The 22,482-nt window shown below is 41.5% G+C and overlaps 3 protein-coding genes, 1 long non-coding RNA gene and 1 other non-coding gene across 6 annotated transcripts in view; 1 reads left to right on the plus strand and 4 right to left on the minus strand.

The window, feature by feature from the left end:
• Positions 1 to 316: 316 nt before the first annotated feature.
• On the minus strand, positions 317 to 1,696 carry LOC138405586 (uncharacterized). Of its 2 annotated transcripts, none has more exons than XR_011239375.1 (3): positions 1,559 to 1,696; positions 596 to 659; positions 317 to 456 (listed from the first exon to the last, which is right to left on the minus strand). It is a non-coding gene; the product is annotated as an uncharacterized lncRNA (long non-coding RNA). The 2 variants fall into 2 exon arrangements; XR_011239376.1 differs by lacking the exon at positions 1,559 to 1,696 and adding an exon at positions 1,244 to 1,379.
• On the minus strand, positions 1,241 to 1,323 carry trnal-uaa (transfer RNA leucine (anticodon UAA)). The gene has a single exon. It is a non-coding gene; the product is annotated as a tRNA-Leu (tRNA).
• An 881-nt stretch (positions 1,697 to 2,577) lies between the features above and the next one.
• LOC109636201 (syntaxin-11-like) lies at positions 2,578 to 4,530 on the minus strand. Its single transcript, XM_020097800.2, has 3 exons — positions 4,292 to 4,530; positions 3,824 to 3,920; positions 2,578 to 3,677 (listed from the first exon to the last, which is right to left on the minus strand). The coding sequence occupies exon 3, from the start codon at positions 3,670 to 3,672 to the stop codon at positions 2,770 to 2,772; it is 903 nt and encodes a 300-aa protein (XP_019953359.2). The 5' UTR covers positions 3,673 to 3,677; positions 3,824 to 3,920; positions 4,292 to 4,530; the 3' UTR covers positions 2,578 to 2,769.
• Positions 4,531 to 5,277: 747 nt separating this feature from the next.
• stx11b.1 (syntaxin 11b, tandem duplicate 1) lies at positions 5,278 to 7,875 on the minus strand. The gene is made up of 2 exons (XM_020097802.2): positions 7,665 to 7,875; positions 5,278 to 6,628 (listed from the first exon to the last, which is right to left on the minus strand). The coding sequence occupies exon 2, from the start codon at positions 6,619 to 6,621 to the stop codon at positions 5,728 to 5,730; it is 894 nt and encodes a 297-aa protein (XP_019953361.1). The 5' UTR covers positions 6,622 to 6,628; positions 7,665 to 7,875; the 3' UTR covers positions 5,278 to 5,727.
• Positions 7,876 to 9,313: 1,438 nt separating this feature from the next.
• The window catches only part of mthfd1l (methylenetetrahydrofolate dehydrogenase (NADP+ dependent) 1 like), a 32,060-nt gene continuing 18,891 nt past the window's right edge, over positions 9,314 to 22,482 (plus strand). The window contains exons 1-18 of the mRNA XM_020097663.2: positions 9,314 to 10,679; positions 11,623 to 11,707; positions 11,940 to 11,990; positions 12,100 to 12,153; positions 12,919 to 13,043; positions 13,562 to 13,662; positions 14,346 to 14,482; positions 15,024 to 15,123; positions 15,270 to 15,337; positions 15,430 to 15,527; positions 16,185 to 16,358; positions 16,525 to 16,661; positions 17,116 to 17,162; positions 17,991 to 18,098; positions 18,458 to 18,532; positions 19,211 to 19,313; positions 20,269 to 20,345; positions 21,836 to 21,976. Of these exons, the coding sequence (XP_019953222.2) occupies positions 10,453 to 10,679; positions 11,623 to 11,707; positions 11,940 to 11,990; positions 12,100 to 12,153; positions 12,919 to 13,043; positions 13,562 to 13,662; positions 14,346 to 14,482; positions 15,024 to 15,123; positions 15,270 to 15,337; positions 15,430 to 15,527; positions 16,185 to 16,358; positions 16,525 to 16,661; positions 17,116 to 17,162; positions 17,991 to 18,098; positions 18,458 to 18,532; positions 19,211 to 19,313; positions 20,269 to 20,345; positions 21,836 to 21,976 (1,908 nt within the window). The 5' untranslated portion in view covers positions 9,314 to 10,452. The remainder of the gene's footprint in view (positions 10,680 to 11,622; positions 11,708 to 11,939; positions 11,991 to 12,099; positions 12,154 to 12,918; positions 13,044 to 13,561; positions 13,663 to 14,345; positions 14,483 to 15,023; positions 15,124 to 15,269; positions 15,338 to 15,429; positions 15,528 to 16,184; positions 16,359 to 16,524; positions 16,662 to 17,115; positions 17,163 to 17,990; positions 18,099 to 18,457; positions 18,533 to 19,210; positions 19,314 to 20,268; positions 20,346 to 21,835; positions 21,977 to 22,482) is intronic.

Here is a 22,482-nt window from a genome sequence, read left to right on the forward strand (position 1 = left end):
TGGAGGTTGTTGCAGAGGGAGCAATAAGACAAGTGGGAACTCAAAACCATAAGTTCACAGGCATAATTACAAAGATTTGCATGAAAGAAAATGTTTGCGCTAATTACGCACTAAATATATTTGTCACAAAACTGGTGCAAGTGTCGTATATGTTTTAAATTCACTGGAATTTCAACAGGTTAACAGAGTTTAAAGGATTTTCCGTCTACACTTCTTACATCCAAGTGTCTACAGTGCTGCAATCCTTTGCTAAACTATTTTTAGAAGAGCTGCATTTATTTTCTGGGCAGCTTTCTCTGCGGCGGATGCAGATGACCAGGTATCAATGAGTCCATGGCAGCGGCCTTGCAGTGAAATTGTAGGGATGAGAGTATGTGGGTTAGTGTTGGACTCCAGCCCGGGGACTCCTGAGGACAGCTTAGAGCGCCCTCCTCTGTCCAAAAGGTGCAATCACTCCTAAAAAAGAGAACAGATCTTTTAGTAAACAAACGAATACATTAATTAAAATATATTTACATATAAAAATATTCATTAATAAATTAATGTTGTATTCCTGCAGGCTGGCCTCTGGCCTCTTCACATCCACCATACATACCAAATATATCCCTCTCCCTGGACGGACAGATGTGCAATAGATGCTGCCTGTAGATCAATTATTCCTGTATAATTGAGAGTTTTATTTGTAAGTTACTAGAGAGTCGACAGTACAATGTTCAGGTCAGTTCAGCAGTGCATTAATTCAATTTAAACTAACCAAAGTAAAAAGTAAAAAAAAGCTATATATAAAAAAGTCGTATACAATACTGAAAAACCAAAAGTGACAAGTGCAAACTGTGTAGAAATGTGTATGTATGTATAATCACTGCAAACGTGCAGGTTAACAGAAATACAGAGGTTGGAATGAGTTGAGAAGCCTTGGTGATAAAATCCAGATTATTTGTTATCATTCGTAAACGTTTCATTTGAATGAAAACAGATGAGGATCATGAGATCATGAGGAAGATTCTTTTCTTGTTGTCACTATAGAAAAACAAAAGCTGCCATTGAAACAGATCATGTTAAAGTGAGGTATCAAGACGTCACTCTCTCACAGTCTCTTCTGTACTGAGGAGCATAACGTGATACTGACTACCGCACGATCACTCGGTAAATACTGCTCTACTCTGACTTGGATGCAGTTTTACTACGTGTAGTACAAGTATATATAGTTTACACTAGTACTGACTTTGATAAAAGACTTTACCAGGAGTGGGGTTCGAACCCACGCGGACATATGTCCATTGGATCTTAAGTCCAACGCCTTAACCACTCGGCCATCCTGGTTAGTACAGCGCTCCCCGTCACATCTCTGCTATACCAAGAAGAGACGTCCTGGTTTTATCCGGTTGTTATCAATGATGCCTCGTAACCGTGATGCTAATGCAGTTCTTGCAGTTACAGGATAACATGTGCGCACATGCTAATCGGTTCAGCTTCACGTCAAACTGCCTTCACAGTGCGGGCTGTTCGTGAGGGAGTAACGTCATACCCGCCCAAAACAAAAATGTCGGCTTGTTACCGTGCCAGAGTCCCGGCTGTATCCATCGTTACCACGCAGCTGCGGGGACAGCCAGCGCTACGTAGCTAGCAGCAGCTAATAGCGTTAGCACAGGCTAACTGGTAGCACAAGTTTGGGCAAGACGTACTCCGTGATTCATCCACACGTGGCTGAGCGTCTGGTTGTTTCTGCCTCGCAGACTGAAGCAGACAGGAAGCAGAGGGGAAACAACAATAAGGAAGAGAGGAACTTCTGTAAAAACTCAGTTATGTCGAAGAAATAAGCCAATAAAGACCAGAGAAACCTGTAACTGTACAGAAAAAGACCTGAAAATGACTTAAAGCAGCGTTCAGACAACTAGACTTTAAGATCAGACCATCAACCAGTGTGTATATGTACACGGAAGACAACGAAATCAAGCAGTAAACTTCTAAAGTGATATTTTTTAATATCCAAAAGATCTGCAGATGAATTATTCTTCATCCTGGGACTGGTCAGTGGTGGATCTTGGATTTTTCAGAATCAGGGGCCACATTTACTCAGAGGTGCCAATTAAACATCCAACATTCATGCACAATTCCTTTTTCAGTAAGGTCCACACTGACATCAGTCCTTTTTTGACTCTATTGCTTTAAACAAAGCCAAACATCTATGGATACATTTAACAAATTGCTTTTAATTGTTTTTTATCATTTGTGAAGTCTAACATGCGACGTGGGTAACAGCTCAAAAGAGTTCTTACTTTTTTTAAGCTTGCATAATGTCAATAATGATAATAACGGATTTCCTGGTCTCCTGTGGGCTGAGGCATCATTTCTTTCATTGTATTGCAAAGAGCAATAAAGCACAGTCATATGGAACCTTAGCATGATGCTCCTCTTTGTGACTTTGATAGTTTACTACAGTTCTGTATCATCACAACTCTGACAGCAACTTGTCCATTCTTCGTCTGTCCTCATGACTCCAATGAATCTGAATTTCCTGGGAACACGTGAACCTCTTTCCCACATGACACAATTAACTCAAATTGACAAACTTGGTTTTAATTCACAACATACTTTATTTCACATGTCAGTGAACTGCTTAAAATATTTATTGTTTCAACTTAAAATCCTTTACACACTCACATCATGTTCAAAGCATATTACATAAAAATGTTTCTGCTACAAAACTTTTGGATATTTACTTCAGTTTTGAATCATCCATAAAATTGCATCAAGTCAAAATATGCCCTATAATGTTTGGGTGCGTCTCCAGCAGGGTAGACAGGGACAGAAGTGATGAAAAGGATTTTTCCTCTTGTACTGTATGGCCTTCTTGATGTTAACATTGATTTTTTCAACATATTCCTCAGTACCGCACACGTTGGTCTCAATGTTGTTGATCATGGATCCCTGCTCCTCCACCAGCACGGCCATGGTCAGGAACAGTTCGTGGACCTCCTTCAGCCTGGCCTCCAGCTCCACCAGTTCCTTGTGTCTGCCCTGGATCTCACACATCGCCCATTGGCTCGAGCGGCCACCTTGTGTCTGTAAACTCTGGGACAGCTCGGCCCATCCCTCTCCGCCTTTGTCCACCAGTACATCCAGCTGTTCATCAGTGATTTCAGTCCCTATAATGGAGGCCTGCCTCTTGATCCTCCCCCGACACATACTCCTCTGCATCTCCTCAGCCTGAGTGTAGTCACTCATGGCAGCATGGAAGGTTCTGGTCAGAGTGTCGTATTGAGCTCGGGCAATGCGGCAGACAGCAGAGTTGTGACCTTCCTTCTCCCCCAGCACGCTGCCCTCCTTACCCAGAGCCTGCAGGCGGGCGTACAGGGCCTCCCCACGTTGCTGGATTCCCTTTGCAATTTGAACTGAGTCCTTTTTGATAAGGGTGAGGCGTCGTACAGAGGTCCCAAAGCGTTCATTGACTGCGCTCAGACGCTCGACCTCTGAGTGGAGGAAGGAGATCTCCTTGCGAATGGAGTGGACCTCCTTTAGGATGTTGTCAATAGCTGAGGAGTTCTCAAAAACCACCGCCTGTTGAGACAGAGTCATCTTGTCCACGTCGTACTCGGGCGCATTAAACTCTGGCTCACAGCCCTCCTGCTCCTCACTGATGGTCTTCAGCCTCTCCAGCATGTCCCGCATTCTGCCTGAGAGAGCATCATAACACAAAATGTTGGTTACTTCTACTCAGGCTTTGGGTATGATGCATTTTTTTTTTTTTTAAACAGGAAACATGATGAAACAGACAACAGGCTGATTGTACGTGCAAGTTGCTATTCTAGGTCAGTTTTACCTGCAGCTTTTCTTTCTTTGGTGGAAAACAATGAGAGTCTCAGCTCAGTGGTTCAGAGGAATGTCGTCATTTCAACCAGGAACAAGGAAGACACGGTCTTATTGAAAAACACAACTGGGTTTATGACAGAACTGGGTTTATGACAGAATATAAACGCAACAGCTTTATGTTCTCAATGAATTATTTTAGCCAATCTTATGCCTGACAACATTTAAAATTGTCCCTCTCATAGAAGCGCAGAGAAAATCAATTTCCTCATAGAAAAAATTGCTAAATGTTCACAAAACTATTTTTTAAACCAATCACAATACATTCTAAAACAATTATCTAACTTGTTAATTTCTTCTTGAATCAGTACTATACTTTCCAAGCTGTCTGTCACAAATCAATTATCCACTTGTCTCCAGGTGCCTCAGCTGCACCAAAATCAATCAAATACCATTCAGTTCTCATATTTAAGTGTCTTACCTGTTGTGAGTGGCTCCCACAATATCCAAATATACAATATCCCTTCGGTGTTTCTCGCACTGATTTGTTTGGTCCAAGCTGCTCAGGGAAGCATCTTTTTGTTCTGATGAAGGGCTGTCTGCTGTGTGTGTGTTCAGCATGTGTGACTGACGCCCCTTCACAGGTGACAAACACGGGCCAAACCACTGCCACGCCACTCTGTGGAGATGCATTTTCCTTTTCTCAGTTTCTTTTAATGCAGGAAGAGACTGGTTTGAGGAAGCGACACGTCATTCCTCTGAAGTAATGTGTCAACAAAATCTGAAACGAAAATCTGAGGAGTCGAGCTACTTGACACGTGTACCATTCGACTCGTGGATCAAGCTGCCGTACGTTGGTTGACTGATGACAAGAGACCAAAAACGTACCTAATTAAACGTATCTATTAGCCTCATATTTATTGGATGTGTATTTATTAGTATTTTGTTTTTTAAAACTTTGTATTTTATACATTTGCATTGTTTGTCAGAAGCAGCACCTCTTATTTTATGTTGTCGTACTGTTTTATCTTGTACAATGACAATAATTGCTTTCTATTCTATTCTATGCCAGGGATTATAGATGTTATCAGAATGGTTACAGAGGTCAAGAAATGTAAAAAGTTTGACAGTGCCCCTGGTGTGACTGTATATCTAAGTGAGAACTTAATTTAAGAGAATGTGTTAATCTAAGTCTAAATGCATACACATGGATATGTATTATTTAAATAACTTCTTATATTAATGCAATCATTCTGCGCAACTTCACTTTACAATTAGATTTCTAGACAATATTTCCACAGTGAAAGGTTTATGTTATGTACGTACTCATTCTAGTGCCTTTTTTTATTCTCTTGTCAATCTCATTCTGACTGTCTGCTGCTGTAACAGGTTTAAAGTTTAATCTTATCTCATGTATATCAAATATAAATATGTTGATGAAGTGTTCAACCAGAACCAACACACAAGTTATATTTTAATACAGTTGTTTATGTTAAATACAAGACAATGAGAATAAAGACCAAAATAAGATATAAAGTCATTAAAAGGCAATGAAAAGTAGCAGATTACATCACAGTGTGATCTCTACATAAGATCCAGAGTGGCAATTCATGAATTTGATAGTTAAAGTATATAGCAATGAATAAAACATCTATCTAAATCAAGAACAACTACATTTTACAATTTCTAAAACATTTTCTTTCAGCTTGATGTTTCTTTGAATGTCTCTGGTTAAACCCAATAATTGACTCATGATTGATCGATGATTGGATGATAATTCTGATTTGAGATACCCGTCTCAAACCTTTCATACAAACATTACAGACATTAAATCTCATGTTTAATTGCATTAGGATTTCCCTCTTTTCTTTGAGTGTCCAGCTCTTTCCCATCCCTCTACCTGTCTGTGTAAGGTCATTAGTCGACGCATGGGAAACAGCTGCAAAACATCTTTTTGAACGGGTTGTTCTTGTCATGGCGCTTGGCCCTGCCGAGTTTGACGAGGACTTCCTTTATGTTTTCATCAGTTTTCTGCACGTTAGTTTGGATGGCGTTCAGCATGGGCCCCTGCTCCTCCACAAGCAAGGCAATGTCCAGGAAAATATCATGGATGCTCTGGATGCGGGTCTCCAGGTCCACCAGCTCCTGGTGACGTTTCTCAATCTGAGACAGGGCCGACCGAGCCGTTTTACCCTCAGAGACAATGTTGTCGGTGAAGACGTTCCACTGGCCCGTCTCAATAATCTCCTCCACCTGCTCTCCTGTCACCTCACGTCCCACGATCTCCATCTGCCTTTGGATCTGGATCTTACAGTTCTCCCTGTGGCTCATCTCAGCCTCATTATAGTCAAACATGGCGTCGCGGAAACCGTTGCTGAGGCAGGCATACTGGGTTCTGGCGATGCGCGGGATGGCAGAATTTGACCCATGTGCTTCTTCCAGCTTCTGGGCTCTGCTGTCCATTTCCCGCAGCTGAGCTAGAACATTCTCAGCCCGGGATTTTATATCAGCACCGATGGCGTTGGAGTCCCTTTTGATGGTGCTCATGTTGGTGGTGCCATGGAGCACGCGGGAGTTATGCTCACGGAGCCTTTTAACCTCCAGGCGGATGAGTTGGACCTCTTTGTGGATTTCTTGCGACTGGGAAAAGACCTCCACCAGATCAGGGCTGTTGTCGAACACCACCGCCTCGTGGGTCATCTCCTCCAGGTCCACGTTGCTAAAGGTCTCAGAGACAGTGGACTCCTCGTACTCCATCTGCTCCACGTAGCCATTGGACACCTCCTGCAGGTGGCTCAGTCTGTCCCTCATTGTTCAGCTGGAGATCAGGAGAAAGTTACAGATGTTAACATGATTTGATGATGTCTGGTTAGTTTTGTTCCAACTCACACTTTCAGGAATTGATTCACTTTGTTTTTTAGGTTAAGAATACAAAATCAAAACAAAGTACATGATCCTAAAACAACACAAACACTCTAATTGACATGTTTGAACACATCAACGTCTTATTAAAGTTGTCATGCCTGTTTTTCCTTCTTCCTGTACATACAACCAACCCAGTACCAATCACTGGCCTAACAGGTTCTCAGAAGAATAGTCGAAGGTGTTGCTCCTCACCAAACTAGTTCCTTTAACTTGTGATCTCGCTGACGTCTCTATCAAGACATGTATTTTATCTTAGCATTAGATATTGTACATTACATACATCTGTATTTTTTGTTTTGTTTGTGAAATAGACTGGAAAAGTAAATTCCCACAATGAAATAAAGAGCTGGTGTCACAATTTCAAAGGTATTCAGACTGGAAGTTCACAAACTTCAGGAACTCCAATGATTTTACAGTCAAGCTAATATTCTAATCTTGGATACAGGTCTTGTTCCTTATTTTGAAACAGGCAACATCCAGGTATGTTGTGGGTACTTCAGGCTTTAAAAACATAAAAATATTGGACATTTATTTAGCCAGGGGTACTAAATCAAAATGACAACAGAGTATATGGACATCCTTTTATAAAAACTACTTGATTTAGGTAATTGGCCCTTTCAGTAGAGAATCACTTGTGTCAAGAACAGTCCTGTAGGCTACTAATAAAATATTGTAATTTATAAATGTTAACATTGTTCCCACAGTCACTTTTGTAACTACCTAGTTTCATGGTTTAAATTTTAATATATATAGGAATTTTGTGAAAACCTACAGGCTTCAAAAATAATAAAACACAAAGCAAATGTATGTAGAAGGCCATGTTTGTGTTTCCTCTGTAGAGAAGCCATCACCATTATGATTATTCAAACATACCTTATGATAGACTCCAACATCTCATGGCCGCAGTATTAAGGGTTAAAGCTCTTTACCTGTTTTGCTCTGGTGTCCACAGAAATCAAACGTTGTCCTTTACTGTGACGTGCCCGTGGTTCCACGGCACCATCCTACAGATCTGCTATGAACTGTTCCTGGATGTGAGCAGAAGCAAAGGGCGCAGAGCAGCTATGTTTAGAGCTGAGGATTTGAATGTGGTTTGTCTTGGAGTGGGGTGGTGATGAGTCCATGCGACTGTGATGATGTGACTTCAGGAATGAGGCCCGGTCGGTTTGGCCTCGCGGTTACGGCGCATCTCAGGTGGAGAGGACGAGGTGTGCACAGCAGCAGCAGAGGAGGGGTGATCCACCTGGAGCCCAGTTTAAACTCGTCTCCTGTCCAGGGCTCAGTGAAGTGAGTGTTGCTCAGGACACGTGTTTCTCTGCAGGTTTATCTCTGACAACTAGTTTCTGCGTCTTTATCCTGAAACTTGCAGCTTTGTGGAGGGTTTTATTTGGGAGTGGTCATGGCTGTGATACTTGACGGTGCAGGAGGCCGACCTGTGATGATCTGACGTCATGGTTTTCCCAGACACACCCGAATAATGACTTCAAGTGCACACATTCTTTGCGTGTGTGTGTGTGTGTGTGTGTGTGTGTGTGTGTGTTTGTGCCCCTTTTGCTTTGTTGAAACACAAAGTTTAAGACATAAAAATAGATAAGTAAATAAATAAATCGCTTATTATTTATGTATTTATTACACTTTTTGATATCGTTTTGCTTGCAAAATGAAAATAAAGTTTTAAAATCTTGAATACGCTGCTTGCTTGCAATATTTGTATAATTTATTGATTTGGGTCATTTGAAATACCTGTGATGAAACTTGATTCAGGAACAGATCACACTGGCAGCTTATTGTACTCCCAGCTGAAATGAACGCACTATTCCAGTTATAAATCCTGCTTTGACTGGGGTTACTATGTTCAGTTTTGGTGGATTGTATTTCTAAGAGTTGTTGATTCAACTGTGTGAAGATTTTGGAGGTTGTAGTTTGTATTGTGTATGAACTGTAATGCATTATACAGACAAGTTTAAGCGTTCCCTGGTAGAAACAGATAAATAACAGAAAAGCCTTTCTGGAAAACGCAAGACAAGTCAACAGCAACACAAACTGCAGCCTCCAAAATGAGCTAAACATTTGAGTAAACCTCTCTAAAACACTTTCAGCATAAACTAAACATAATAACCATTGTAAAGGCAGGATGTAAAGCAAGACGGTGGTACTACTGCATTAGTTTTACTTAATAAAATTACAGCATGTAGTGTACAGGCACCCCTGTGATTGGCTCTTTGTCTTAGCAAAGTCACTCTCTGTATCCAAAGATAATTCACTTTTGTTCTATAATATTCACACAGGTATACACTTTCATGCTTTGATGCCAGAATAGGGTCCATTTTATATATAGTCCAAATTAACACAAACCACAAACTCAGCCTTCCCCCCTCTATCTTTAAACTGTATCAGGACAAACTCTCTCCACAGAAAGTTAATGTGCGGCCTGTGGCCTTTTGTGTCTGTGTGTGTGTATGCACTTAATCTGACCTTCGGCCCCCACCCTCCTTCCCCTTTGATCCTGGGATGCCTGTCCCATCACATGCTACCCCAACAGAAATGACTCTCTGGTTGCAAATGGGGGTCTGGGCAAACATGGTTTTTATTTTGTGTTATTTCTCATCCATATCTTGGGGAGTGTCCCAATTTTCTCCAAGCCTATATGCTAAGGTCAAAGATAAAAACCATACTCTGTTTAATAATAAGAATAATAAACTATATTCATAAAGCACCTTTCAAAACACAGTTACAGGATGCTTTACTAGTTAAAATGGAAAATTTGAAACAAAAATAAATGACAAGAGTAGATGTTATATGATCAGAACTAGGAGGAAGCACACCTATGTGTCTTGAAGAGCTTTAAAATAGGATAAGGAGTTTGTTGGACTGATCTCATCAAGAAAATTGATCCAGAAACAGGGAGCCCGCACAAGAAAAAGGACTGTTCACCTTTGGCCCTCAGCCAGGTTTGTTGACTAGTGAGTAAGGCCTTTGCTGAGGACCTCAGGTTTCAACAGGGCCCATGTGGGGTCAAAAGATCTGACATGTACTTAAGTGCAAGTCCAGAACAGGCCTGGAAAGACAGCAATAAAATCTTCAATTCTAAAATGTACAGGAAACCAACGAGGGGAATCTAGAACCTACTGCTCTCTTTCAGCAGACTGAGGTGAGGAGTGTGGCTGCTGCGTTCACTGACGTCAACACAGACCTGAATGAAAACACTTCATTTTTTGCAAACCCACCTTACCTGAGCTGACCCCCCCTCCCCCCTCCCACTGAAAAGCTGCTGCTTTCAAGTGCCCTCTGATTTATGAGACTTATCCCCACAGAGTATTCACGTATGCCCTCCTGCCCCCCATCGTGCCTGGCTGTGATGTATTATGTTATTTTATGAGAGGAAGTCACTTTCACAGCAGGGGAGGGAGGTGCACATAATTCATGTAACTGATGTAGAACACGTAATCAAGATGTTGCATGACAAATCTGCACCCAAGACCCACACTTCAAATGAATTGTGGTGGTATGGATGGTTTACGATGGGGCTGTTTGTGGGTGGCATCACTCTGAGTGCTCAAATGTCCGACTGTGCTTGAACACGCCGCACCTCCAGCAGCAGCAGCCTGTCACCAGAAAACTTTTCTTTTTGTCCTCCGGAGGTTCCGTCCGCAGCAGGAGACACTAACCGGAGCAACCCCGTCAGCATCGGACATCAGTTGATTCAAACCAACGGAGATGAGGTTGTCTATGCTCCGCAGAGCCTGTGGCAGTCTCCGGACACATCCAGGAAGCAGGGGCAGCGGTGTGTCGCACAGATGCCCACCGACTGGACCTGCAGGCTGCCGGCTGATCCTCCGGCCGGCCAGCGGCTCCACCAGCGGGGGAACCAGCCCGAGAGTAGCCGTCCACCTCGAGAAGAATCACCGGAGGGAAGACGAGTTTGAGATCGACAGTTCTTTAAAGTAAGTAAGATACGTCACTAGTGCTATGTTCTGTGTTGTTTGTTCATCACGTTGTTTGTATTAAACTAAAACAATAAGATGCTGTGGAGGAGAGAGTTTGGACGGTACTGGTACTTCCGGCGTACCCGACGTGTCTGGCTCTTGGCGAGCCGCCAGCAGTGCACGTGTCTCCGGATACAACCGAGGGTCTCCAGCTGATGTAACTTTTCTTCGTTGTTGCCAACGACACGATGAGAAAATGTCCCTGAACTCACCATTTACTCTCATAGATGATGCCGTGACGTCAGGGGACACGTTCACGTCACTAACGTCACCACGTGTGTGTTTACATAGGAACTTACTGAAACACTGAAGGATACTGTGCTTTTAAGGTTTATTACTTAGAACCCATGACTGGTTCACTTATCAAGAGCTGGATTTGATGTAGATCTATGATACTTAAGTCAAGGCCCAAAATCCAATTTCAATAGATCTGGATTTTTGTTATAAAATGTTCACAGTCATGGAGGCCAACCCTGTAAATGTGTCTGGATCCGCACCAATATTTCATGGGTTCTTCCCCGACCCACAACACACTCTTCTACTAAGTTTCTAGATAATCTGTAAGGTAGTTTTTTTAAACAAATAAACAAGTGCAGATGAAAACATGTAGTAACTTTAATTATTTACCATTCATTTTGAGTTTTAAGAGATTTCACAGGATGGAACAACCTATTTTTACTGTTATTTTATAGAAGTAGTGAGATTTGGGGAATTTAAGACATAATTTATAAATGTGTATTTCTTCCATTCCCCACAATTCCTCATAGGCATTTCTAAATCTTTTCTGTTTCTATGTTGGCTCTTTAACCTTGTGTATATGTTTTACTTGAATCTATTCAAAGACCCTGTGTGAAGCCTTAATGTTATTGCAGATCGTTAACCAGTTTATTTTCTCTCGCAGGAAAGTGGTTCAGAGCACGAAGGAGGCAGTGTTGGCTTTGCAGAGAAAAAATCCCTCAACCCAGCTTCTGTTGGCCATTATACAGGTATTTAAAGCAAAATTAGAGGCTTCAATCTTGTGGCAGACTGCTTTTATATGTCAAACCTCCAATTAAAAGGGAGTCTGAAAAGGGTTGACTCTGGCAGAGCTGAGATTATACATGAGTTGCCCCATTTTACCTTTCGCCTGAGAGTTGTATGTTGTTACTGAAGCCATTGAGCCTTCCTGTGGTATGAGGTCCGTAAGATTATTTCACATTGTCCTATTTTCTTCCTAAGACAGGTGAAGATGACAGCTTGTTGGAGATCAATAAGAAAATGGCTGGAAAGGTAATTCTCTCTGTTTCTGTTCAATGTATTTTGTTTGTAATTTTGCCCATTTTTCACGTCTACAAATCTATGAAACAACTCAAACATTTCCCCCTCTCTGGGTCCACAGATCGGTTTGAACATCACTCAGATTTGCCTGTCGGAAGAGTGCAGTGAGGATGAAGTAAGTGAAACCGACTCACTCCCTTTGTGCCTGAACATTAGTCTGGGCAAACTCTTAACTCCCCCTCATTGTTTAGCGTGTCAGCACATGAGTTGCGTTTCCTGTGGCAGTTTGTTGATGCAACATGTGATCAAGGTGGATTATTGTCAAGGTAATCTTAACCTCACACAAGCTTTTATGGCATTTAATTATAACTCAAATATGAGTCAGTAGTTCTCCACTGCTGCGTGACCAATCCCTCATTTCAGTACCATGGTTTTTCCTATTGACGTAACTGGTAGTAGGACTCACTCTCCCTCTCAGCTGTGGGTCTTTTCGCTCAGCTGGAATTTGACTCTAAATACTCACAGAAAACAGAAACCCTTATAGGAACAGCTCAGGCATGTCAGCTGACAGTTGATGATTTACATCACAGTACCTGCCCTCAGGAAGCGTCTGCTGCTCCACTGATCTACTGCTCTACTTTAACATCTTTTCTCTCCTTCTTTTTCTTCCTCCCCCTTTTTTCACCCTCGTCAGGGATTTCCATCTTTTTTCTTTGCTCGGTCAGCGGCACTGACTTGTTTAATCTGAAGGTGCAAATGCTCTTTCACCCTCCCTCTCTTTTGTGTTCTTAAAAGAACACGTGTCCTCTACTTTTTGCACGTGATGTCTTGATTTTGAGTATATACACCTGAATATTTTCAATCTTTTGTCATCACGTTTTCACAATTATTGCAGCTGTGGTTTGTAAATACTATTGATTTTTTTTTTCTGTGCATGCAGATTATAGAGGAGGTGTTGAAGCTCAATGAGGACCCCAGGGTGCATGGTGTCTATCTCCACCTTCCCCCAGCTTCACTCACCAGTAGAGTGCTCGACACTCTCAAACCTGAAAAGGACATAGATGGGTAAAAAACATATTTTGATATTGTAGCTGAGATTTCTCTTGTCAAATACAAAATAACCTTCTCAAAATAGCACATTCCTGCCTTCAAAATTTCTACCGATACCTCAGTATGTAGCAGCCAGTGAGGTATAGTCAATCAAAATGTCTCTCTGTCCAGATGGAGATAAATGAATTTACTCTCGTGGTGCTTTAGATTTCTGGCCAAATCAGAAAGGGGTGGAGAGAATTAAGTAAATGTGGTGTGTGTGTGTCTCCAGCAGACAATTAAATGAGCAAATTAGCAAGATGCCCTTCTTAATCAGCACAAATTGAAGAGAAGTGGTTCAGGTGAGGACAAATTATCTAAAGCACATTAAAAGAGTAGCCAAGGGTTGTCCTTTGACAGACTGATGTACAGTGCAGTACTACGAGCAAGTTTATGTTTATATAAATCATAATGCTTTTTCCAATAAAAATTGACAAGAATTATTGATTCATTTTGATATATTATTTGTTTCTGTTCTATTTGTCCTTCAATAGCATAACAGATTTGAATATGGGACGTTTGGTACGTGGAGACTTGAGCAAAGGCTTTGTGTCGCCTATGGCCAGAGCAGTCCTGGATCTGCTGGAGAGACATGGTGAGTTTTTGCAAAAGGACAAACTATGCAGACACTTTAATAGCAGTGGTGAGAATTTGGCATCAACAGTTTGAACCCATGGACAAAGACTCCCTTGTGTCCACAGTCCAGGCTGGTGGAGGTGGTATGGCACACTTTGGGCCCCTTAATACCAATCATTCTTCACTGACCCTTTATGGCCGTAACTGACCCAACATTAAACAGCTATTTCAGCCTTTGACACACAGCCGTCCAAATATATTTCTTGACCCAATTTAACCTTTTAAAGTCCGAGAGTTCAGTGCCACACATGTTCGATTAATAAATGTTATGTCATGTTATATTCTCTGCTCGCTCTACCCCACATGTACCTGTTTTTTTTCTGCTATAGCATTGGTATACAGTACGTGCTGGGGTTGAGAGGGAAGGGGTCAAATGTCAGGTGCAAGTGAGATCGCATTATTTCTGAGTGCCCCAACAATAAGTCAAGATTCTCTAATTCTATGCAAAAAAGCTGTTAAAAATTCTATTTATCATCTATGTTTAGATGGTGAGCACTTTTGACTATGATCACATGAGGTTGACAGTTAGTGAAATGCAGACCATGTGGATTCCGACATTTGGGTCGATTGTGCACATAAAGCATTTAATGAATTGTGTAACTCGTAAGTTTATCTCTAATGTTAATCGAATGGTTTCTCCAGATGCTCCATTGGAAGGAAAAACTGTGTTGTTGCTCGGAGGTGAAGGACCCTTTGTGTCGGCTCTGCAGTGCCTGATAGAGAGAAGTGGAATGGCTGCTGTCAAGATAAACTGGAGCTCCAGGATCCTGAAGCAACAGGTTTGTTTTGTTTGTGTTTGTGATTATCTGCTCTTCACACACTTCACACAAAGGTTTTCAGGTTGGTCCCTGATTAGAAAAGTTTCCGTTGTCAGCTTTATTTGTTGTTTTTTTTGAGTGGAGAGCTTCGCTGTGTTTCAACTGAAAAGTTTTGTTCTTACACTCCACTTACTCAACCTCCTGATTATTCTGTTACACCCGTGTCAGTGCAGTTATTTGCAGTTTTACTTGTTTACCACATGGGGTCAGTGTCTACAATGTCATGTACCGAACAGAACTTTCAACAATTGTACTAGAAGTTGAAAACATGTTTTCTGGTACGTCTATCATCCACGTTGTTTATGTCATACACAGGATAATGATATAATAAACTTTATTCATGCAGCACTTTTCATTAATTCATCTACATTCCAAAGTGCTTTACAATGGCAACAAAATAAAACAGACAAGTCATAAAATCATCAGCAAACCTTCTGCACTTTTTTCAATTTATGCTTTACCTCTCTTTTACCTCTAATGTCCTTCTCGGTCCATATTCTAGGTGATGCAGGCTGATGCTGTGGTCCTGCTGGGGTCGGGGAAGATGGATGTCCCATCCACCTGGTTTAGACCAGAGGCTGCTGTCATTCGCTGTGAGCCAGGTATTGTTAAAATACAAAAGTCATTACAATCACTGTTCATGGAGGGTTGGTGAAATGACACCTCTTGGTATCGCACCTTTTGTTTAACAATAAAACATCCATATTTTTATTCAACAATGTGCAGTAACCATACTGTTTTCTTGTAGATGAACCTGCCGCAGAGACGCTCTCTAAGTCTGAGTTATGGTCCCTCACAGCAGCTTACAGGACACAGGTACATCTTTGTTCTCACTCCATTTTCTTCAAATGTTCTGTCTTTGTCATTCTTCCACCTCGTTCCCACTGTTTCTTCTCTTTGGCGACTAGAACGTGGTACGTAGTTGCAGTCGGTGGATCAAGGAGCAGCAGTATCGACCCTGGCATCTGCGAAACCTCAAACTGCAGCCGCTGACACCAGTACCAAGGTATAGAAGCTATTCTGTCATGGACTGCTTCTCCACATCTACCTGGATGTGAAAGCTTTTCTTGTGCCGTGCTCTTATGTTAACTTGTGAATATGATATGTGGGTCTTTCCACAAGGACATAGAGTAGCAAATGGAAGTCAGTGGTTATTTTTCCTTTTGCAATTAAAAAATGAGGATGTAATGTTAGCATACTTCAGACTGCTGTGAAGTCCCTCCTCTTTTTCCTATGACGGCAGAGCTGCACAGTGAGAACAGCTGAAACCAGTACATTTATACAGCATAAAGAAAAACCAAAAAGTTGTTTTTTTTCCTTTGGAGCTGTACCAGTAAGAGAAACCTGATAAAGTTTGTGAAACGAGGTGAAGAACCTATAAATCACTCAAAGTTTCATAATTTCTGGGAGATCCTCTCAAAGCCTGGCAACATTTATTATGCTTTTTATTAAATGTTTGATTTATTAAACTCACAGTATTTGAATAAGAACTCATGGGTGAGGCTTATTAAACATCTGGTGGTGCTTATTGAATGCACTTATTCTCTTGTGCTCAGTACAATGTGGCCAAATATACAAATTAAACACAATGAGCCATAATAAAGTAACTGAGTAGTGTAGTAGTAGAGTCAGAATGATTTATCATGTTTTCTGTGTTTGTTAGTGATATAGAGATTTCCAGAGCTCAGATGCCCAAACCAGTGAACCAGCTGGCTGAGGAGGTCGGTCTGCTGCCAGAGGAGCTCGAAGCCTACGGCAGGAACAAAGCTAAGGTCCGACTTTCCCTGTTAGACCGACTTCATGCTGAGCCTGATGGGAAATATATTCTGGTCGCTGGGTGAGTGTGATTTACTGATCTGCTGAATTTCCTTCAGTGCCCTCTAGAAGTAAGACCTACTGGTTATCATAAAGGGAATGATAGTGAGTCACTCTGTCCATACTACATTAGCAGTATTAGTACTATGCATTTTTTTGGTAAAAAAATTTATTTTCTTCTCGTCTAGTATAACTCCCACCCCACTTGGCGAAGGTAAAAGCACAGTGACCATCGGCCTCGTCCAGGCTTTGTCCGCCCATCTGAAGCTCAACTCCTTCGCTTGTCTCCGGCAGCCGTCCCAGGGACCCACGTTTGGGGTTAAAGGTCGGCTATGAATATTTCCATATCCTGTCTGAAAGGTCTGCTTTCACCTCTCTGTACTCCCTGTAAATGACCTTGTTGTTTCGACTCACTTTGAATGTCTGAGCTTTGAACTATCCCTTTAAGCTCTAAGCTTTATTTTCATGTTTGAAAGGAAGTCGGGCAGCTTGAAATAGTGGAAAAAATCTCTGAATTTTGTTTTTCTTGCTTCTGAATACATTGAGGGCGTTCTGAACAAGGCCAGAGCCTGGCGCCCAAGCTGCAGCATCACTTAGGAATGTATCAATAACTTTGTGATAAGCTATCTTTGTCAGTGTGAGTCTAGCATTTCATACCCTGCTACGTTTTGTGCCGTGGGTGGAACGGTTCACCCAGAGTCCACCACTCAGCATTCCTCCTTTGTGCGTCCCTGCCCTGTTGTCTGCCTCTGACTGTGCTACTACTTCTTTGTGCCTAGGGGGAGCTGCAGGAGGGGGATATGCCCAGGTCATTCCTATGGAGGAGGTAAGACACACAGACGTACTTGCGGTCCTTGCTTCAAAAGACTCAAGACGTGCAGAGAGTCCCACAAAACACACACACACATACTCACACTCACAACCCCCGGAGCTGTGGCATAACATTGCTTGTGACTATAGGCTCTGTCTCTAAAGATGGAGAGGGAGGTTCAAAGCTGCAGACACGTAGTCTACTCTCTGACGGCCTCCTTTTTCTCGTAACAAAACACCAGCTTTTTCCCTGCATGTTGCTTCCACCTCTCAATCTTCTCTCTGCACTCGTGTAAAAAAATCCAATGTTTAGTTTCCTGTAAAACGAAGGGCTCATACCAAGCAGAGAGAAAATGAGTCATAATATTTTTAAAGACAGAGGGGACAAAGTCAAAACCTTGTGAAGATTACTTTGTTCTTATCCTCATTTATCATGTGATACATTTACAGCCTTTTAACCCCTATTTTCTATGAGGTTTTTTTTACCCTTCTGCACCAGTTGTGACCAGAGGATTTATTTTTTTGAGCTGGCCATCCATCCTTCACCTTTGTGAACGTAATAAGTGAATAATGAACGCACTAATAATGACACAGTTTCACACAAATATCTAATGTGAGATGAATGAAATGAAAAAGTGATTATGTTTTATTTCCAAAATGTCAAAGGTCAACTTCACACTGTGGCTGTTATTCCTAAATCCATAACTCTGGAGAAGAAAAGGGACATTCAGCCCATATTTTCCACTTCAGCCTCCTAACCCCAGACTGTGTACATGTGCATAACAATAATAGTTCCTCTGTGTCTTATCCTTTTCTTTTTTCTGGTCATCATTTCATCCTCCAGTTTAACCTCCATCTGACTGGTGACATTCACGCCATCACAGCTGCCAACAACCTGGTGGCAGCAGCCATCGATGCCAGGATGCTCCACGAGGCGACGCAATCAGACAAGGTGACTTAGCAGTGACTTATTCTCAAATCACACAAGAACAATGACAACCCTGACAGCACAAAATTCTCTCAGTAATTTGATATTGAGATGAATTACACTCTGCGATCTTTAAAAAGAAATATCTCAGTAATTATAACATTTATGTGTTTTCTGGTTATAAACTGCATATATTGAATTTGAATAATTGTTAAGCCGTGAGTACAGAGACCTTCAGAAAGTGAACCTCCCTTTGTATACATACTACAATCATATTATCTGGTCATGTATCTGTATCTGTCTAATCTCTTTTTGTATGAATATGTATGAATGCATTTACTTCAAAAACATAACGTACCATTATGTTGTCTTGTACCTCTAAGGCTCTGTTTAATCGACTGGTCCCGTCAGTGAATGGAGTCAGACGGTTTTCACCCATTCAGATCTCCAGGCTTCGTGTAAGTCTAAACAAAATCACTTCTGACCCTCGAGATTGTTGTTCCGTTCTTATTTAAAGAATATGCGTCTGTCCACTAGGGGACCTCAGTGAGCCTGTGTATAGTTTTCCAATCCTCCCTCATGTTGTTTTTGCCAAATATTTGTGTATGTCTATAATAATACAATAATCTTGTCTGTTTGTGTACTGCTATTTTATTTATTGTTAATGGAGCATGATATCAATTTAACATTTTAAAAATACATATGACAGATGTTGTGGAGATAGAAGGGAGAAGTTTTACCTCAGTGTTTGTCCGTCCTGTTGGATAAAGGTTTGTGGATTGAGAACTTGGGGACTATAAAATATTTATTGCTCTTAATGGATGGAGTGAGAGAGAAATAGTAAGAGCTCTTTCAGCAAACCTTTTCAACCTGATTGCCTCATCGTAATTTAGTCTGGATTTGTTTTTTAACTGCTTGAAAGATACCGTGCATCCAGCTAAAATGGACATATTAAGAAAAGTACGGCTACTTTGAGAAGAAAACACACATTTATCTCAATATATCAATGAATTGCTGTATCAAGCATTAGTGCCATAGCTGGGATCAAACCTGGTGACACGAAGAGGCGAAACCAACAAAACTGCACTTTTCCCAGTTTCCAAGTTCTGTGATCTTCTTTCTCTCTTCGATTCCAGCGTCTTGGCATCAATACAACAGACCCAGCGTCTCTCTCACCACAGGAAGTGAGCGCCTTCGTCCGTCTTGACCTTGACCCTTCCAAGATCACCTGGCAGAGAGGTATCTCTAGAACTGTAGGACTTTACACCAAGATCCACTGACTGAACACTGACTTAAGGATGAATTTTAGGTTGTCTATGCACCACCAAGTGTGAAGCTGATAAGATGAATGGAGGTGGAGATTTGTAGAATTAGTAGATAGTTTTTACTATATTTGAATTCTCATCAGTGAAAATGATTTCTGACAACTCTGTCTGTCCTTCACATCAAATGAAGACATCTTATGGAGCAGTGCTGCAGGTATTAGTCAGAGGATGATAAATGTGGGTAGATTTATGAGAGGGATTATCTTCCTCTGTGGAAGCTGTGTGGGTTGAAAGTTGTTACAACAACCTGCCCTGTGCTGCTATGACTGATGTGGTATTTACTCCAGTGGCTCCACGGGGGGGATTCTCAGAGATTAAAAACAGATTTTTACCACCTAATGTTTCGTGGGTGTGACCACGTGTCCCTGTGCTTGTGACACAAACCATGTTTTTCATTTTCCCTTCCATTACATCAAACTAGCACGAGAAAATAAGGGTAGACTGCTGTGGTTTCCATGCTGGTCGTAACTACTGCTCTCTAGACATTTTATCAGAGAGAAGGAGAAGCGCTGAGTGAAGAACCTTTTTAAGTGCTTTCATTGTGTCAACACCTACTCACAATGAGAGATAAGAGTTTCTCTTTTTGTCAGTTGTTGGGATTTTTATTGGTGGAAGCCTGAGAATATGTGATATTTGACTCGGGCTGTAAAGGCATAAATCTTCTGTGTGTCTGAAGGGTCAGATCAAATTATATTTACTATTTTATTAAAAGCTTATGTGGCTCTTCTGTCATTGATATTATGGGAGTTTCCCTGAGCATGAAAACTGGCGTAACATCTGTGACAGACAAGTCATAAGCCTTTTAAATCAGAGATTTTACCAGATGTTTTCGCAAGAACTTAAAATGTCTTTTTGTCTTTGTTTTCCAGTTGTTGATACAAATGACCGTTTCTTGAGGAAGATCACAGTTGGACAGGCCAGCACTGAAAAAGGACAGATCAGAGAGGTATGCAGCTTTAATGCTTTTACAATCTCAATTCCACTGAACGTCTTTTGAAATGTTCTGCGCCTGCTGGCTCGGTTTTGTGTATTTTGGACTGAGACATCCACAAGTTGTGATGCTCACACGCAAGCTGGTTTCAGACGTGCACTGAACTCCAGACAATCTCCTGAAATTATCCAGAGAGGCGAATCTCAGAGAGGGCTGATTTGAGAATACAGCAGGGAAAGAAAAATATATATCTCAGGATGAAATAGAGGAGCCATGCACGAAGAAGACGCCGATGAAGATGTTAACGTGGAAAGACAACAAGACTGAAGAACTTTTGGTGATATGGGCCGACACAGGTGTTTATGTGCTCTAAACAAAATGCTCATGTCTGAAAACCGACAGTGACAGCGCTGCAGGGGCTTTGCTGCTGGGTGTCATTTACATGGGTGTAATATTATTATGTGTTTTCACGTAGTTCTACAGTAACAATGTTTAATAACCTACTAATGCACACACACACACACACTCCCCTCCGTTTCCTTCTCATCTGACCACGATGAAGCCCAGAAGTATTTCACCCATATGTCTGTAGTAATGACTGCTAAATGAAATCCTGTAAATAAACACTTTACCTCAATTGGAAGCAAGCTGGTCTAAGTGAAAGCAAATGTTTAAAGAAGCAGAAAAACTACCCACCCACACACGCACACACACACACACACACACACACACACACACACACACACACCCACACCTGGAGCAACCTCTAAGCGGGTTCAGCATATGCTTACATTTACCGCCATCAGTACGTCCACTCTGTTTCCCTTTCATTCCTGGGCCCCCCCCACCCTTCTCCAGTGCTGGATACACTATAGCCCCTCAGGGTATTATCACTGGGACTGAGTGTAGAAATGTTGTGTTCTTTAGTGGATTGATGTGGTTTAAGTTATGATTCTGTCTTTAGCCACGGAATGGAGACGTCTTTGGTTTTTCATGCTCTTCCCCGTGTGTAGCTCTCATTCACTCATCGTCTCTCGTTTCTCTCCGTCTTCAAGTTTCCACTCAGTTTCACATTAATGAATACAGAAAGTCCCCTCAAAAATTAGCTAAACAAGATCATTATTTTTCTCCCAAACCATCATTTTGAAACCAGGCCATGGTCATTTGACTTTTCCCCTGCTCATGTGATAAAGCTGGTGACTTTGATGTCTGGATGCCAGTCACTGAGGGAAATTGCCCTTTTTTTATTGACACAGTATGATGCCCACAACACTGTGGTCTGAAGACGAGTCTGACATTTCATTCACTTCAAAACTATTTTTCCTTTTGAGCCGTCACTTATCAAAATGGTTTCAAATATATTTTATTTTGAAAGTGATTGTTCTGCATCATAGGTGCAAACTTACACACGATTTCACACAAAAACACGAAACTGCAGAACTTCACTTTATTTGTTTCTATTATTGTTTAAATTGTTTTTGATTTTCCTTTTTCTCACACTGCAGACTGGGTTCGACATCGCGGTGGCCAGTGAGATCATGGCCATCCTGGCTCTGGCAGACAGCCTGGAGGACATGAAAATCAGACTGGCACGCATGGTGGTGGGGACCAGTCGCTCAGGGCGGCCCGTCACCACAGAGGACCTGGTGTGTGTTACCCTGTCGTCTTTTCTCTCAGGGATTGTGGGAATTTCAACTCTAGCAGTCTCACAGTTTAACCCGTCATCAATACATGTTTCTAAATTCAGTTACGTCAAGATACAGAATGGAGTTTGCAGATTGGGAGTGTTGGGTTAAGACTGTTGCATTTTTAAAAGTGAAACTTGTTGCTAAGTGTTTGCTGGCGGGAGTTTATCCAACCCAGGGAGGAAAGAGTTGTTTGAGATCGACCGCTCTCTAACGCATTTGATGTTAAAGGTCTGTTGGCAGAGAGAACTGCAACTGAAGATGACGGATAGATGGATGGATACGAAAGATAGATAGATAGATATGAAATATGGATGAACCATGGATCGATATATGAGATATAAAAAAGATAGATGAATGGATGGATGAATATGGTGGAAAGATAGATGGAAGATAGATAGATGGATGATAGATACGAAAGATGGAAATATGGATGATGAGAGATACAAAAGATAGATGGATGATTA

The sequence above is a fragment of the Paralichthys olivaceus genome, chromosome 19 (assembly GCF_024713975.1).
Source record: "Paralichthys olivaceus isolate ysfri-2021 chromosome 19, ASM2471397v2, whole genome shotgun sequence".
In the NCBI taxonomy this organism is placed as follows: domain Eukaryota; kingdom Metazoa; phylum Chordata; class Actinopteri; order Pleuronectiformes; family Paralichthyidae; genus Paralichthys; species Paralichthys olivaceus.

Excerpts from the sequence above, each read along its gene's own strand:
- LOC109636201 (XM_020097800.2), bottom strand. The coding sequence starts at position 3,672 with ATGCGGGACATGCTGGAGAGGCTGAAGACCATCAGTGAGGAGCAGGAG.
- stx11b.1 (XM_020097802.2), bottom strand. The coding sequence starts at position 6,621 with ATGAGGGACAGACTGAGCCACCTGCAGGAGGTGTCCAATGGCTACGTG.